This window comes from Macaca thibetana, chromosome 18 (assembly GCF_024542745.1).
Source record: "Macaca thibetana thibetana isolate TM-01 chromosome 18, ASM2454274v1, whole genome shotgun sequence".
Lineage (NCBI taxonomy): Eukaryota > Metazoa > Chordata > Mammalia > Primates > Cercopithecidae > Macaca > Macaca thibetana.
In genome coordinates, this window is record NC_065595.1 from 17126662 (window position 1) to 17143077 (window position 16416).

Here is a 16416-nt window from a genome sequence, read left to right on the forward strand (position 1 = left end):
CCCTTCTCCTTAGCACTTACCCTGCAGACACTGTGGCTTCAGGGATCTTCAAATATTAAGGACTTTAATATTCAGAAAACACTTTCAGTTGTATAAGCAGCTCTACATATACTATTAGATGGTATCTGGATAAACAGAAATGCAAAGAGACTCCTCAGAAATAACTGAGGCAGCTCCCATGCAAGAGCATGGAGACCTATCAGTAAGTCTGTGCCACTTTGGTCACTCATCATGTGCTCGACTGAATTAGCTTTTCATCTAAATGCCCTACTTACCCCAAGCCTCCAAAGGGCAGAGTCTCACTCCATATCTCCAAGGTGCCTTACATGTAGTATGTGCACAATGAGACCGTAAGAGACAATAAACCCAGCAGCAAGCACAACTAAACCGGAGGACTCAGGAAAAGAGCAATTCCAAGTCTCATACCCCTTTCTCCTGCAGCAGACACAGAAGTTAGGAAATGAGGCGTCCCTGCATCACAGCTTCTGGGTCCCAGGGGCTGCCCCGGCCAGAGTTGCTGTGGGGCCGATTTTAGAATCTGGAAGCGACTGCTGCCTCCGTGGGCCACGCTGAGCCGGTTCTGACCGCTCTGGAAGTGAGCTGCAGTGGAAGAGATCCACATACACGGCCTGGGTCTGCTCCAGCCACGGGGACAGGTGAACCCTGCCCAGAGGTGGATTTAAGAACTGAGGAAGTCAGAGAACCAGCCCAGACCTGCAGGACCTAAGGCATTGGCGTGAAAGCTTGGAGTTGTCCACATCTGCTTCAACCCAGTGGGGCAGCCCCAGGGAGAAGGCAAGGGGCTGGCAAGTGAACCAGGGCAGGGGTCCCGAGGCGGTTCAGCTTCCAGTCTCAGCCAGAGTGCTCCGCCTGCACTGGGGAGTCAGCTCCCTTGGTCCCTGGGTCCCTCACTGGGCCGAGATGAGGCAATTCTCTTCCATGGCCTCAGTGGTTTCCAAAGAGCACTGTGTGCAAGTAGCCTGACATGGAAGTGAAGTACGGCCATTATGAAGACAAAGTCCACCCAGCGGCCTCCTAGAGGGGGATGCAGAGCCCACCACCGAGTCTACTAGTTAAGAAATAAGAACTACCCTGTCACTGAACTAGCCAGGTCCCACCCAAGGGCGGACCTAAAGAAGAAAGCAGGTCTACATAGGAAGGTGGTCCATGTGAAATGAAGACCAACAGTATCTTCCACACACGGTTCCCAGTGCAGGGTGGGGGCGAGGTGAGGGCGGAGGCCCACTGTCTGTAAACGCGGTTGAGTAGTAGCTGGGAATACTGGCTTTCTAAGGATACGCCGCTGCACCTACATGATTCCTGCTGGTGGTGGAGGGCAAGCCAACCAGCTCGACTGACCCTGTCCCAGTAAGAGGCAGCTTAACCCACTTATGTGAGCTACAGGCCCCCAGAAAACTGAAAACCATCTTGGCTTCGTGAGAGTAAAGTTGTCCAGGGATCGCCTCTATCTGTACAACCTCTGTCTGTCCCCCTTCTCACATCTTCCCTAAGAAGTACCCAAACATCTTACCCTAAGTCATAAGAAATAGAAAAGCTGTAAGATCAGGCCTGGCACGGTGGCTCACACCTGTAATCCCAGCACTTTGGGGAGGCTGAGGTAGGCGGATCACTTGAGGTTAGGAGTATGAGATCGGCCTGGCCAACATGGTGAAACCCTATCTTTACTAAAAATATGAAAATTAGCTGGGCGTGGTGGTGTGTGCCTGTAATGCCAAGTATTCAGGAGGCTGAAGCAGGAGAATCACTTGAAGCCGGAAGGCAGAGGTTGCAGTGGGCAGAGAACACACCACTGCGCTACAGCCTGGGAGACAGAGCGAGACTCCATTTCAAAAAGAAAAAGAGAAAGAAAAAGAAAAAGAAAAAGGAAAAGGAAAAGAAAGAAAAGAGAAAAGAAAAGAAAAGCTATAAGATCAGCTAATTATACTGTTTAGCATTCAGTTAATTTCACATTTCATTCAATGTAGGTTAACGGATGTTTTTCTCTTTAAAAAAAAATCAGAAATATCTGATAACCCCAATATTCCATCCATTCTTTCCAAACCCAAGCTAGTGTGACTGTCTCCAAGACACATCTGGCTGCTGAGACAAAAGCAGATACTTGTAAATACTTGTAAATTTCATATTTATTATAACAAAAATTATGACATGTCCATTTGTGCATTCTGCTTGAGTGTAACTCTGGGTATGTAAATGGCCTAATGGGGCACTATACAGCCATGCTGATTGTGGCAGCAGTAAGGAACACAGGTAAAAATTGTCTGTCAAAGTGGAGAGGCTGGGACAGGGAGGAAAACGGGTTTAGGGCCTTTGGGTGCAGGCTCTTGTGTGGTGGCCTAAGATCCACTTCCTCTGGACAGAAACGCTGCAGCTGCTCAGCCTCCTCATTCAGTGAAGTGAGGGTGAGTTGGGAGGCAGGCAGGCTCCTCAGAGGGGAGGGGAAGGGGAAACGTCAGTTACTTGGGCTGTGTCCTCACGCCAAGACTACAAAACATCGTAAGCCTCACTATACAACACTGAGCTATTTACAATAGAAATTCTCAATCGCTGTTCTCTCAGAGAAAATTAGTGAATCCCAGTGACTTAAGTCACCTGACAGAGTAAAGCAACTCCTAGGAGTTAGTCTCCATATTCTACAAATGTCTATTATTTTCAAGACCAAAAAAAAAAAAAAAAAAAAAAAAAAAAAAAATCCTTTTCCCCCCAAAGAAATACAGAATTACAATATTATTAAATCATTTAGCAACGGCAGCCTGCCCTGCCTTCCAAACAAACAAAACAACAAAAAGCCATTTTAAAAAATAGCACATTATCATTAACTGTTTCTCTGTAATATATTAAACCTTTTGCTCTTTGTCTTTACATATCTGATATGTTAGGGGGAGAAGTTAACAAATGTAAATCATATTGGTAAAGCATCACTAGAAGAAAGTGGTGATTATTTAAAAAAATAACCCAAAGAAAGAGAACCTACAGATTAGCTGCGACGACAGGTTGGGAACAGTGTCCGGGGGAAGGACGTGGAGTAAAACCCCTGGTTTAATGTGAGCCTGAGAGACTCTTGCAACTTGGTATTTTGTGGTTAGTTTATTTGTTAAATAGCTCGGCTGGGTCATAGTGGCGTGTCGTAATAATCTGGCAGCTGGTCCAGTTGGTAGTGCCGCGGCAGCTGCGGCTGGAGCTGAGGTGGCGGTGGTGGCTGCTGCTGCTGCTGTTGCTCCTGGTGATGCTTCATGATTTCTTTGACCTCCTCTTCCAGCTCCGGGGGTATGATAAACTGATCATCGGGATCTGGCTGAGCCGGGGCAGCAAAATAGCCTCCAGGCTTTCGAAGAGGTGCATCTGTAGCCACCTCTATCATATTGTGGCTCCTTTCCTGGGGCGCAACAGAGCCATTGGCCCTCCGGCGCCCAATGGTCCCAACGGCAGAGAAGTCTGCCTTCCTGGGCAGACCCGGCTCATCCTCGTTGGCGCTGATGACAATGCCCTCATCGCTGGCCTCTGCTGGCACCTGAAGCAGGTGCTGCTGTTTCTCCTTCTCCTTGGCCCGGCTGCAGTGGATGTCCACCTCCACCTCCACCCGGCTGCCATTGGTGAAGACGCCCTCGATGGGCTCCTCATCGTCACTGTCAAGGCCGTTGTCGGAGAAGGCGCTAGAGAACGTGGCGCTGGACAGCTGGCGCTGGAAGGAGTTGGACAGACAGACGGGGTGGAGCATGCAGCGCTGCTCACTGGGGTAGGCAGGGCTGTTCTCGCTTAGGGCTCCGGGCGGGGGCTCATCGGAGGCTGTGGACCCCACCTCGCTGCTCATCTCGGAAGTGGAGAGCTCACTGCTTATCTCGGAAGCCATGCCGCTGCTGGAGGACGGCACGCCCAACCCGTCTGAGGGCCGATCCTTGATCACCATGTTCACTGAGGGAGGGAAGATGCCAGGGCTGGGTGGTGGCACGGCCCCACTGGCGCTGAGCTCGCAGCAGCAGAAGCTGTCCTCGGTGACACTGAGCTGCACCACCACAGCGCTGATGCTGTCGTGGCAGCCGTAGCTCTGGGCCAGGGTACACAGCTTCTTGGCGGCAGCCAGGGCGTCGGGAACATTGCGCACGGCCTCCACGGCCTCCTCGAGGGACAGGCTATCCCACAACCCCTTACTGCCTAGGATGAAGAACTCATCCTGGGGGGTCAGGAGCACGGACTGCACGTGGGGGCGAGGCACCACACTGGGGTGGAGGAAGGTGTAGCCCAGGATGCGCGTGGACTCAGTCACCCCGTTCACCTTGCCATCCTGGAAGAACAAGGGTTTGCAGAGAGACAGTTAATACAGAGCACCTGTGGCAACTGTGCAGGTTCCCTACGGGTCCTTCGACTGTCTCAACTGTAGGACCACAAAGAAGTGCTGTGTGGCCCACAGAGGAAAGAAGGGCTCACTCTCTAGTGAGTAGTTAATGTGCACCTGTCATCAGAAACCCCAGGTAGTAGGCCTGGGCAGGTAAGGAGCAGTAGGGACAAAAGGAAAAGATTTTGGTTATGTGTGTTACTGGGACCCCATTCACACTAGGTCACAAGTCCTGCTGTTTATCTAAAGCAAGCCATCATCTAGCCTTACACACAGCAAGCATAGCTGGCCAGCTCCTCCTAAAAGGTGGGTTTACATCTTCCCTCCCTCAGTGAACATGGTGATCAAGGATCGGCCCTCAGACGGGCTGGGCGTAGGAAGACTCTGAGGTAGGAAGAGTCTTTCTGACAGAAGCCAGTCCTGAGCAAAGATACACGAGGCAGGCATATATCAAGACAATGCTCCTGAATCTTCCATTGCTCTCCATGATCACAAGTGGCAGTAGTGTCTAAAAGTCCAGAGAGGACTTGAAAGTACTTAAGAGGTGGAGAAAACCTTGGCATGACTAGGTGGGTAAGAATGCTCCTGTCAGGAGAACAGATGCTAAAGAAGAAATGCCAATTCTTACAACTTCCTCGAACTTGATTTCCTGTTGACCAATGGAGAAGGCAAGATCTGCTGGCTTTAGTTCAGCTGTGTGCATGCTATTTAAATCAATTACCAAAGTGCCAGACCACTTGCCAATAAAAAGATTTTTTTTTCCATGTGTACCTGCTTTGTTCTTTATTCTTCAAATTTTGAGATTCTAAGGTCCATGACATATCTCTACATGCCCTAGTTTTAACACCTCTTTCCAGGAAAGGCTTCATTACAACAAATCCCTGTCTGGGATGAGCAAGTGTTTCTTCCAGAGAACATCCATTTCCTTTCCAGTCCTACCACTTTCCTTTATTTGGGATTTGGCAAGGTGCCTGCTTGTCCTAGGGATGTCTTTCCCAGCTTCTCACACAACTTTGCCACACCACACTTATAAGCAGATAAGCATTCCTATTAGTACAATTAGTAAGATGGGCTTCAAGCACAACCTTAAACTGCCTTGATTCTACTGACATAATCTGTCCCCAAAGCATGGAATTTGGCAGAAACTGTTCTTGCTGTTCTGCCCATCCCTTTAGATTTCTCTCCATCAGAACCAATGGTTTTGTGATTCATGAGCACTGAAGCTTCCAACATGGGCTCCAGGAGTTCTGCTCCATTCGCTAATTCATCAAGGTGTTGGTCATTTGCCCTGTGCCTGAAAAAATGACATGGGCAGACAGCAGTGACCTGCAGATAAACATCTACCTTCAAGAAGTTTCCAGTCTTACACTGTTGATAAAACCCACAGAACCACGTACAGTTTGAGGTGGACTCTGGTGAAAGCTTATAGTCCAGTAGAGAAAAAAGACTGATTCCACATAGGCTTTGATGAGGGCCTTAAGAAAGAAACAGAAACACTCAAGCTATACATGGGATTCTGTGCAAATGAGTCTGTGTGAATTTGTTCTCTGTCTATTCTTGGAGCAGAGAGGATGAACACGGATGGCAGACACTGTGTTAGGGAGCAGAAGACAGTCTAATGTGGACAGAATGCACTGAATTCAACTTTAGTTCAACACTATGCCAAACACAATTGAAGGTAAATGATTTCAGCAGCCTACATGAATCATGGTTTGCACGTCAGACTTCTCTTGTTTTCCGTGCCTCGCCTCTTCCCCGCTTTTGTTTGCATTGCTTAATACTCAACAATGAGGTTTTGTTTTGTATTGTATTTTACTTCTCTACCTTGAGACACGTCCTCCAAACACACACACCACAGTCCGTGCTGTGGGGACTGCCCTGTGCATTGTGGGGTGTTGAGCGGCATTGTCCTAGCAGCGCTGTAGGATGCTCAGTGGCCTCAATCCACTGCATGCCAATCGCACTCTCCGCCCCAACTGTGATGACCAAAAATGTCTCCATATGCTGCCAAACGTCTTGTGGGGAAGCAAACTGCCCCTAGCTGAGAACTGCTCACTGTGTACTCAAATGGGACGTGAGACATGAACCAAAATAACAACGACTTACACTTATATAGACCTTCATAGTTTACAAGTCGTACCAACCTTGTAAGATAGGACAGATGCATGATTACTCCCACTTTACAGATGAGAAAACTGAGGCTTAGAGAGGTTTAAAGGTTACAGCCTGCAAGTGGCAGAGCTAAGACATGAAAACTAGTAGTGTGATGTCAGGGGTAGAGCCCTCAACCACCAAAGCAGCCCTCTGTAGAGTGGCTGCAAACATGGAATGGGATCGTGCCCACGAATCACGCAGCACAGTGCCTGATGCAGAGAGGCAACTGACAAGCATACGTCGTAATGTAAGACATTTGCTTTGTGATACTATGGGTTTGGAATTCTAATGTCGAACCAACTTCAAAAAGTGTTCTTTGAAGGCAAATGCTCCCTAGCTAGTTTCTGCTATGATCTGGTCTCCTCTCCTCTCCACCATCCTGGGGAAAAGCCCTCTTTTCTCACCTCAGTGATAATGGCCTTGTGCTGTTTAATCCTCTTCAGCTCTTCTTCACAGCTCATGATGTAAGATCTGGACAGAGGCAGTGGCTTTCCATTTCGACAGAGAACTGTTTGGCACTTGCCCACATTAGCAGAGGTCAAGGTGAAGGATCCTCCTGGGTCCACAGGGTCATGCTTGATATGACAAAGGACAGCGGCACCACCAAGCTTCTGCCCAGCAGTTCCAAGTTTCCTGGAATCCGAAGAGAGGGGGTGACACTCAAACACAGTCCATCAGTGCCAGTTCTGCAAATTCAACACGAAGACTGCACCACTGGACAGGGCCAGGAAGGAGACCTCTGGGGATTCCACTCCGCTTCCTTCATCAAAGCACACACTGCTCCGCCTCTTTGATGAAAAGAGCCCCGGAATCCGACGCCACACACATCCACACAGAGAGGCTCACAACTGGGAGACAGTATCACCGTACCACTAAAAGCCACAGGTGCTGCTCTGGAAGGCAGATGCCCCTGGGCTGCTGTATACAGCCTGTTACCCTCGTCAACCACGCTGCCCTATCAGCACACTCCAAAGACAGCAGGAAAATGACTTCTCTCTCTCTCTGCTTCTCTAAATTCCCTCTGTCCACAGGAGAGGAACATTGAAACAACCATGCACATAAGAGCAGGTATAAACACCCTACCCCACTGGCAGGCACACGTCAGAAAAACCTGACAACCCTCTCCCCCTTCTAAGGATGTTTGTTGGTAGGAGCCTTTAAGTACTGGAGTGTTCATGCTCCTGCCCTATATAGTAAAAACTTTCTGGCCCAGTACCCTCTATTCTAGAAAACTCATAGAAAGGACATTCTAGTAATCGAATACCAAGTGCTTGTGATTTATCTTTTTAATCATGACAATTAATCCACAGACTTATCAAATATAGGAAGCACCTGCAAATTCTGAAAATCAAAAATCAAAAACCCCTCTTACAAAGCTACTTGTTCTGGCAGATTATCAAGGGAGAGAAACGGCAGAGAGGGACAAAAGACCATTATTGCTCCCATGGCCTCATGAACTCCTATGGCAAGCCCCACAAATGGTAACACCGCCCAGGCCCCTGCTGTTCCTGAGTGGCACAGGAGCAAGAAAGTTAAGAAAAACAGCCTCCTGTTTTACAAGGCCAGACCCTAAGGTACTGTCTGCTACTATCACATGTGTAAGGTAAGCAACTGGCAAGAGGAGCAATGGAAACCAGGGCTGCCTACTTGCATGCATTAGGAAATCCTGCACAAAGACCAGTTCCCCTAAGGACCCAAAGCTCATCACACAACCCATACCCTCTTAACAGATTGGGAAAATAAGAGAAACACAAAAGACCCTGGAGAAGGGCCGACAGTTTAGGCTCCTAAACTCCAACTTTCAGGTATTTGGCTCTAGACCTTTCCAAGGCAGCTCCATTTTCTCCCTTTCCTAGGCACAGTGATTCGTAAAAAGTATGGCAAGTAATCCGAGATTGGGGTTCTCAGTGTTTAATTCTTACCAGTGCTTGAGGGTGCATAAAAAGCAGACCTCTTGGGGGTTGTGAAGGGATGTGTTTGTGCTTTGGTCTGTGTGCACATGTGTATGTGTGTGCATATGATACATGCTAGATGTTTTTCTAGAACAAAAGGGTGGTAAAACCAGGAAAGCTGATGTGCCTGCTAGTTAGAACATCCTCTGGAGTCTTACAACCCGAGGTCAGGTCCTGGCTGCACTACCTACTAGCCCGTAGGCACTGTGCTTCACCTCTCTGTACATGACTTTCAGTAACATTACTCCGCTAACTGGTAACAATTTATGACACATAAGGTAAAGTTTAGAACAATGACTGGTACATATTAAGGGCTTGCTGGATATTAGTCATTATTGTTCAATTGCTAATTGTACATGCTCACTGAGAATCTGAAAGTCAGAGGTGACTGTAGCAGCAAGAACCACCCCAGGCTTGCCTCCACCAAGCTCTCTGAGAGGAACCATTTGAGACGCAGGTATCACTGTAAATGCTGCTCTGAACACTCCTCCCCAGACACTTCTTCTACCCCCTTAACAAAGCTACTTGCTCTGGCAGAGTATCAAGGGAGAGAAAGAACAGATAAGGACAAAAGACCATGACTGCTATCATGACCTCAAGTACCAGCACGCTGATCACTCCTGGGTCCCACATGAGCGAGTCTGCAGTACAATATTTATAGACAGGCAATTCCATTATCACCTAGAAAGCCATGAAGGTGATAAGAATGAACAATTTTTTGAATGAGGGAATCCTCACTCATCTAAGAGTTACAAACAATATACCACAATTTCTATAGCAACCTAAAACTCTGCTGCTGGTGGAAACTCCAGGCTATGGCCTAGGATTCTGCCAGTAACACTGTCTTGAACATTTAATAAAGGGGAAAACAAAATATAAAGAATGATTTAACTCCTGAGCTAAAATCTGACCATCTTGATTTAACAAAGGTTTGCACTACCTCAAACCAGTGATGGTATTTCATAAGGGCCAAGAAACTAGGATAGAAACGGTCCATTTCAAAGAGAGGTCCCCACACCAGAAAGTCTAAAAAGCCTTCAGAGCTCACATGATTTGGGAGGAAAAATGGCATTGCAAACAATCTGATGAAAATCTGCAATCAATAAAGGCCAGTAAGGTCCAGTTCTCAGAGAAACTAATTCCTTGTCATTGTCGGAGCCTTCCACAAAGTTATATGAACATCAGTATGTCTCAAAGTGGAGCACCATTCCTGATGCCTGGGCAACACCAAACTTGCCTGAATGCATCTTGGTACTCATAGTCAAAACACAGAGGATAAACACTCAAAGAGCAAAAAAACATACAGCAGGTAAGCAGGAACTCTGAGTTTTACCTTTGCATGACAATGAATGTATTGACCATGTATTCTTCTTCATTTTTTGTTTTTTGCAGCTCTTCAGCCAAAATGTCACTCATGGTGCACTGGAGAAGGTAGGGCACCTCCACATTCCGGTCTCCATCAAACACACCGTAGAGGGCTTCGCGGTTGTCACAGAAGTTATTCACCGACAGGGCTGCGACACACAACCTGCAAGGCAACCACACTTCTGTGCTGAGTCCACTCATCCTCCTGCTCCAGGCCCAGCCCAGTGCTTATTTATTTCAAGATTTCCCTATCTCAGTTTTGTCTCTTTCTTCGTGACTCCAGACAGATTAAGGGCAGGTAAACTGACTCCAGCTAATTTCTATCAGCAAATTTTGATTAGCAGAGAAGGATGAGCACAAATTATGCTTCACACATGCCTTCCTACGTGCTTCTCTTCTGATGAGTTTATTTTTAAATGTCAGTGACAGAAGGGGAAAAAGAGTCATGGGAGATAAGAGATTAGGAATCCATATCTACGCATTCATTCAATAAGCAGTTATTAAGGAGAATCTCCACATCCAGCCAAAATAGACAATGAAAACACTGGGAAAAATAGATGAAACCTATATGAAAAGCATGCACAAATATAGAAAAAGCCTCAAATGACTTTACAAAAGTTATTTTTATTTTTATTTTTTTGAGACAGGGTCTCCCTCTATCACCGAGGCTGGAGTGCAGTAGTGTGATCTCGGCTCACTGCAGTCTCCACTTCTAGGGTTCAAGCGATTCTCCCACCTTAGCCTCCTGAGTAGCTAGGACTACAGGAGTATGCCACCACGCCCAGCTAATTTTTGTATTTTTAGTAGAGATGGGATTTCACCATGTTGGTCACGCTGGTCACCAACTCCTGAGCTTAAGCAATCTGCCAGCCTCAGCCTCCCAAAGTGCTGGGATTACAGGTGTGAGCCACTATGCCCAGTCTTCAAATAACTTTTTTAAAAGGCAGAAAAAACAAACAAACAAACCCCAACTGGACAGTAAGAGCACAGGTCAGTGATCCTGGAGAGAGCCTGCTTCCCGCCCAGCTTTCTCCTGGGGAAGTGTCCAGGCTGCAGCACAGGGAGGAAGACCCAGGTGAAGGCTGTGGTCTGTGCATTGAGGAGATAGAGCTGGGGGCTGAAGGAGGACAGGGTGACCAGAGTCTCCAGTCAGTGCACTGGAGGAGGACAGTGGTTCCCCGCACCTGTGGAAAATTTGGAGACTTTCTCCACCCCAAACTCAAAAGAATCAAACTGTTTCCAAGTAACTGTGTCCCAGAAACTGTCCAAAATGAAACAGAGAGAAAAAAAAAAGACTGGAAAAAAAAAAATAAGGCCAGGATATTAGTGAGTGGCAGGACAACTTCAAACAGCCTAATATACTACAGGGAATTGGAGTCTTCAAAAGAAGAGACAGAAAACACTTTTGAGGAGTTGATGGCTGAAAACATTTCAAATATGAAGAAAATTATAAACCTACAGATACTGCAAGCAAGAGAAACATGAAAAAGACTTAACTGAGACACATCAAAATCAAATTGCTAGAAACCAGGAACAAAGGCAGGAGGTAGAGTGGGGAAACCAGGATGTGCCCAGCAGCAGGCTTCTCCCTGGAAACCTGGTAGGAGACAGTGGAGCAACACCTTGAAGGTACCAATGGAAAACAACTAGAAAACAACCTAGATTTCTAGGCCAGTATAAACAGCTATGAAAAGTTAAGGGGAAATAAAGACATTTCCAGATGCACAAATAAAAGCATTTACCACCAGCAGGCTGGCACTAAAGAAATGGAAAAGGAAATCCTTAAGGTAGAAGAAAATGATCCCAGATGGAAATCCGGACCTGTTCAAAAGAATGAAGCACAACGATAATGATGAAGCACAACGATAATGATAGCCAGGTGAGTCAACAGAAACATTTCCTTATGTTTTTTTTAAATTATTTTTTTGAGATGGAGTCTCACTCTGTCACCCAGGCTGGAGTGCAGTGGTGTGATCTTGGTTCACTGCAATCTCTGCCTCCCGGGTTCAAGTGATTCTCCTGCCTTAGCCTCCCGAGTAGCTGGGATTACAGGCACTCGCCACCATGCCCAGCTAATTTTTGTATTTTTTATAGAGACAGAATTTCACCACGTTGGCCAGGTTGGTCTCATACTCCTGACCTCGAGTGATCCGCCCGCCTCGGCCTCTCAAAATGCTGGGATTATAGGCATGAGCCACTGTGCCCAGCCTCATTTTCTTATTTTAAAAATCACCTTAGAACAGTGATTCTCAATAGACTATTCAATAATATTCTAATAATTACTGGGAGGCAACAACAAATATTTATCTGGTTCAAAATGTTAATGGTATTAAAGTTGAGAAACACCGCTTTAGAAAATAAAGTAAAAATAATAGTAATGTATTTTAGAGGTTATAACATAGATAGAAGCAGAACATACGACAACAACAGCATAAAGGCCAGGACAGGAGAAGAAGTACATATCTGCAAGGTTCTTATATGTGAAATGACATTACCACTACTTCAAGGTAAACAGTGGTACGTTAAAGATCATACTATAAACTCTAAACAAACCACACATGTACACACAGAGACGCATGGTAGAGTAAGAATGAATAAAGATAAAATCAAATCATAATAAATAATACAAAAGAATGAAGAAAAAGGAAATAAAGAACAGACGGCACAAATAGAAAACAATAGTAAGGTGGAAGGTTTAAACCTAACCATATCAATAATTTCATTAAATATAAAGGCCTTAACACTACCCAAAAGACAAAAAATTCAGACTGAATAAAAAAAAAGACCTAATTATATGCTGCCTATAAGAAATCCATTTTAAATATGAGACAAATAGGTTAAAAGTAAAAGGATTTTTTTAAAGGTATACCATGCTAACATTAATCCAAAAAAAGTTGAAATGGCTATGTTAGTATCAGACAAAGTATATTTCAGAATAAAGAATGTTACAGGAATAAAGAGAGTCATAATGATAAAGGGGTCAGTTCATCAAGAGGCTACATCATTCTAAATGTTTACATACTTAACAGAGCTTCAAGACGCATGAAGCAAAAACTGATAGAACTACAAGGAGAAACAGACAAATCCATATTCATAGCCTCTCAATCATCAACAGAATAAGTAGACAGAAAATTGGTAGGAGGCTTGAGCAACAATATCAACCAACTTGAGTTAATTGGCACCACACCTGACAGCAATTTTTTTTTTTTTAATGCACACAGAACTTTTACCAAGATAGGTAAGATTCTGGACAAAAAATCAAGTCCAAATTACAAGATTCAAGTCATACAAAGCATGTTCTCCAACGATATTAGCAAAATTGCTTAGAAAGAAATTTACAACTCTAAATGCTTATATTACAGAATTAGAGGTCTCAAATCAATAACCTAAGCTTCCATTTAAAGAAACTAGAAAAAGCAGTACATAACAAACCCAAAGCAAGAAGAAAGGGAGTCATAAAAATAAGAAAAGCAGTTGACTGTGATAGCTCACACCTGTAATCTCAGCACTTTGAGAGGCCAAGGCAGGAGGATCGCTTGAGGCCAGGAGTTTAAGGCCAGTCTAGGCAACAGAACAAGACTCCGTCTCAAACAGCAACAACAACAACAACAAACCCTTAAAACATAAGAAATGTGGAACAGAAAAATTACAGAGAAAAATCAATAAAACAAAAAAAATCTAGTTCTTTGAGAATATCAATAAAATTGATAAACCAAATCAAACTGATCAGAAAAAAGAAAACACAAATTACCAATATTAGGAATGAGAGAGGGGAGGCATATCTCTACAGATTCTACAGATTTTAAAAGCATAATAATGGGCCGGGCATGGTGGCTCATGCCTGTAATCCCAGCACTTTGGGAGGCTGAAGCAGGCGGACCATTTGAGGTCAGGAGTCCGAGAACAGCCTGGTCAATATGGTGAAACTCCGTCTCTACTAAAAATATAAAAAATTAGCTGGGCATGGTGGCACACGCCGGCAGTCCCAACTACTCAGGAGGCTGAGGCAGAAGAACTGCGTGAACCCAGAAGGGAGAGGCTGCAGTGAGCCGAGATTGTGCCACTGCACTCCAGCCTGGGTGACAGAGTGAGACTCTGTCTCAAAAAAAAAAAAAAAAAAAAAAAAAAAGCATAATGTCAATACATTCAATACATTTGAAAACTAGATAAAGCAGACAAATTCCTTGAAAGACACAAATTACCAAAGTTTGTTCAAGAAGAAGGAAGAGATAATCCTATTTAAAGAAATTGTAGGTTTAAAAAAAAATCCAGGCACAGATGGCTTCACTGGTGAATTCTTTTAAATATTTAAGAAGGATATATTACCAATTCTATACAAACTCCTCCAGAAAACTCAAGATGAGGAAACACTTCCCAACTCATTCTATGAGGCCAGCATTACCCCGATACCAAAATCAAAGACATCACAAGAGAGCTACAGACCAATATCCACCATGGAATATAGACATCCTCAACAAATTAACAGCAAATCTAACCCAGCAGCATGTAAGAAATATAATACTTCAGGCCAGGCGTGGTGGCTCGCGCCTGTAATCCCAGAACTTTGGGAGGCCGAGGAGGGAGGATAACTTGAGGTCGGGAGTTCGAGACCAGCCTGACCAACAGGCAGAAACCCCCATCTCTACTAAAAATATAACGTTAGCCGGACATAGTGGTGCATGCCTGAAATCCCAGCTACTCAGGAGGCTGAGGCAGGAGAATCACTTGAACCTGGGAGGTGGAGGTTGCGGTGAACCGAGATCGCGCCATTGCACTCCAGCCTGGGCAACAAGAGTGAAATCTGTCTCAAAAAAAAGAAAAAAAAAAGATACTACATTGTGACCAAGTGAATTTACACTTGGAATGCAAAGTGTATTTAACATTTTAAAATCAATCTCAATGTAATTAAGCACATCAACAGACTGAAGAAGAAAAAAAAAACATACAGTCATCTCAATTGACACAGAAAAAGCCTATGACAAAATGTGTTATCTGTTTATTATAAAAACTAAGATTTCATTATAAAATCTTAGCAAACTCTGTATAGAAGAGAATTAACTTGATAAAGGGTGTCTACAAAAATACCTAGAGCTAATATCACATTTGATTGTGAATGAACAAATTTTCACCAAAGAATGTATATGGATGATAAATAAACACATGAAAAGAGTAGGGAAATGTAAATTAAAACCACAATGGGATATTATTATTAAAATGGAAAAAACAACAGCAACCTAACAATAACACCTGCTGGTAAGGATGTGTAGCTACTGGAACTCTTAAGACATTGCTGTTGGGAGTGCAAAATGATACAGGCACTTTGGAAACAGTTTGGCAGTTTCTTCCAAAGTAAATACACACTTACCATATGACCCAGCAATCCTTACCCCTAGGCATTTACCCCAGAGAAATGAAAACAAGCATTCATACAAAAACCTGTATGTAACTGTTTGCAACGTGTGGCATTTTCATTTGCAACTGCTAAAAACTTGAAACAATCTAAACATCCTTCAAATGGTGAATGGGTAAAACAAAAACAAACCATAATATGTCCATGCAATGGAATGCTACTAGGAATAAAAAGCAATGAAAAGAAACAAACTACTGACACATGCAATAGTACAAATGAATCTCAAACACATTATGTGATGGGAAAGAAGTCAGAATGAGAAGGCCATATACTATATAATTCCCTTTTATATGACATTCTGGAAAAGGCAAAATCAATGAGATAAAAAACAGATCAGGAGTTGCCAAGGACAGGAGTTGGGGAGAATAATTGACAAAAAGGGGCATGGGGTAAATTTTGGTAGGTGACGGAACTGGTCTATACCCTGTAGTGGTGGTTACACACGATGATATTCTTTCCCCAAAACTTGCAGAACTGTACATTAAAAAGGGTGAATTTTACTGAATATAGAGTATACCTTCTTACATATATAAATAAAGAGAAAAAAATTATTAAGCACCTGCTATGTATCATAGCTACATACCAGATATATAAACTTAAAAATATAATCCCTCCCTTTAAGGAGTTCAGGGATAAATAATAATAGCAATGACCATTATAATCAATAATAGTAGTAGTTAACACTTAAATAGGGTTTATTATATGGCACACATTGTTCTAAGTATGTCATACATATTAACTCACGTGACCCTCTAACACCACCATGAGAATAGGTAGTTTTTTCTTATTGCTTATTTTAGCTAAAGAGAGACTGAGAAACTGCCCATGGTCACACGGCAAGAAAGTATAGGTATAGAACTCAGGTGCAAAGCCAGGCAGTCTGGCTTCTATCTCAATATTTTGAAATTCTTGCCTCTATTTATTAAGAAAAACAAGTTATCCAAAATTATAAGGCAATTAGTGGCAAAGTTAAATTTTAAAGTCATTTTATTCCATCTTCCTTCTGTAGGCTCCCCTTGCTAGCTGGAATGAGGCAGTATGAAAGAGGAAAAAAAAATACAGTAATGTAGTTTTTTTTTCTTTCTTTTTTCTTAAGTACAGTGGTGATCATTCTCGGCATTTCTTTTCTGGTGAAGTTTCCTGTTTGGTTTTTAATCTAAAGAAGAGGCTAGGCTGGGAGTAGT

General features: G+C 44.0%; 1 protein-coding gene across 1 annotated transcript in view; it reads right to left on the reverse strand.

Annotated features, from left to right (window-relative positions):
• Nucleotides 1-2126: 2126 nt before the first annotated feature.
• The window catches only part of PHLPP1 (PH domain and leucine rich repeat protein phosphatase 1), a 267876-nt gene continuing 253586 nt past the window's right edge, over nucleotides 2127-16416 (reverse strand). Inside the window, exons 15-17 of the mRNA XM_050767517.1 lie at nucleotides 9791-9985; nucleotides 6910-7138; nucleotides 2127-4300 (exon numbers count right to left, since the gene is read on the reverse strand). Coding sequence (XP_050623474.1) covers nucleotides 3131-4300; nucleotides 6910-7138; nucleotides 9791-9985 — 1594 coding nt within the window. The 3' untranslated portion in view covers nucleotides 2127-3130. The remainder of the gene's footprint in view (nucleotides 4301-6909; nucleotides 7139-9790; nucleotides 9986-16416) is intronic.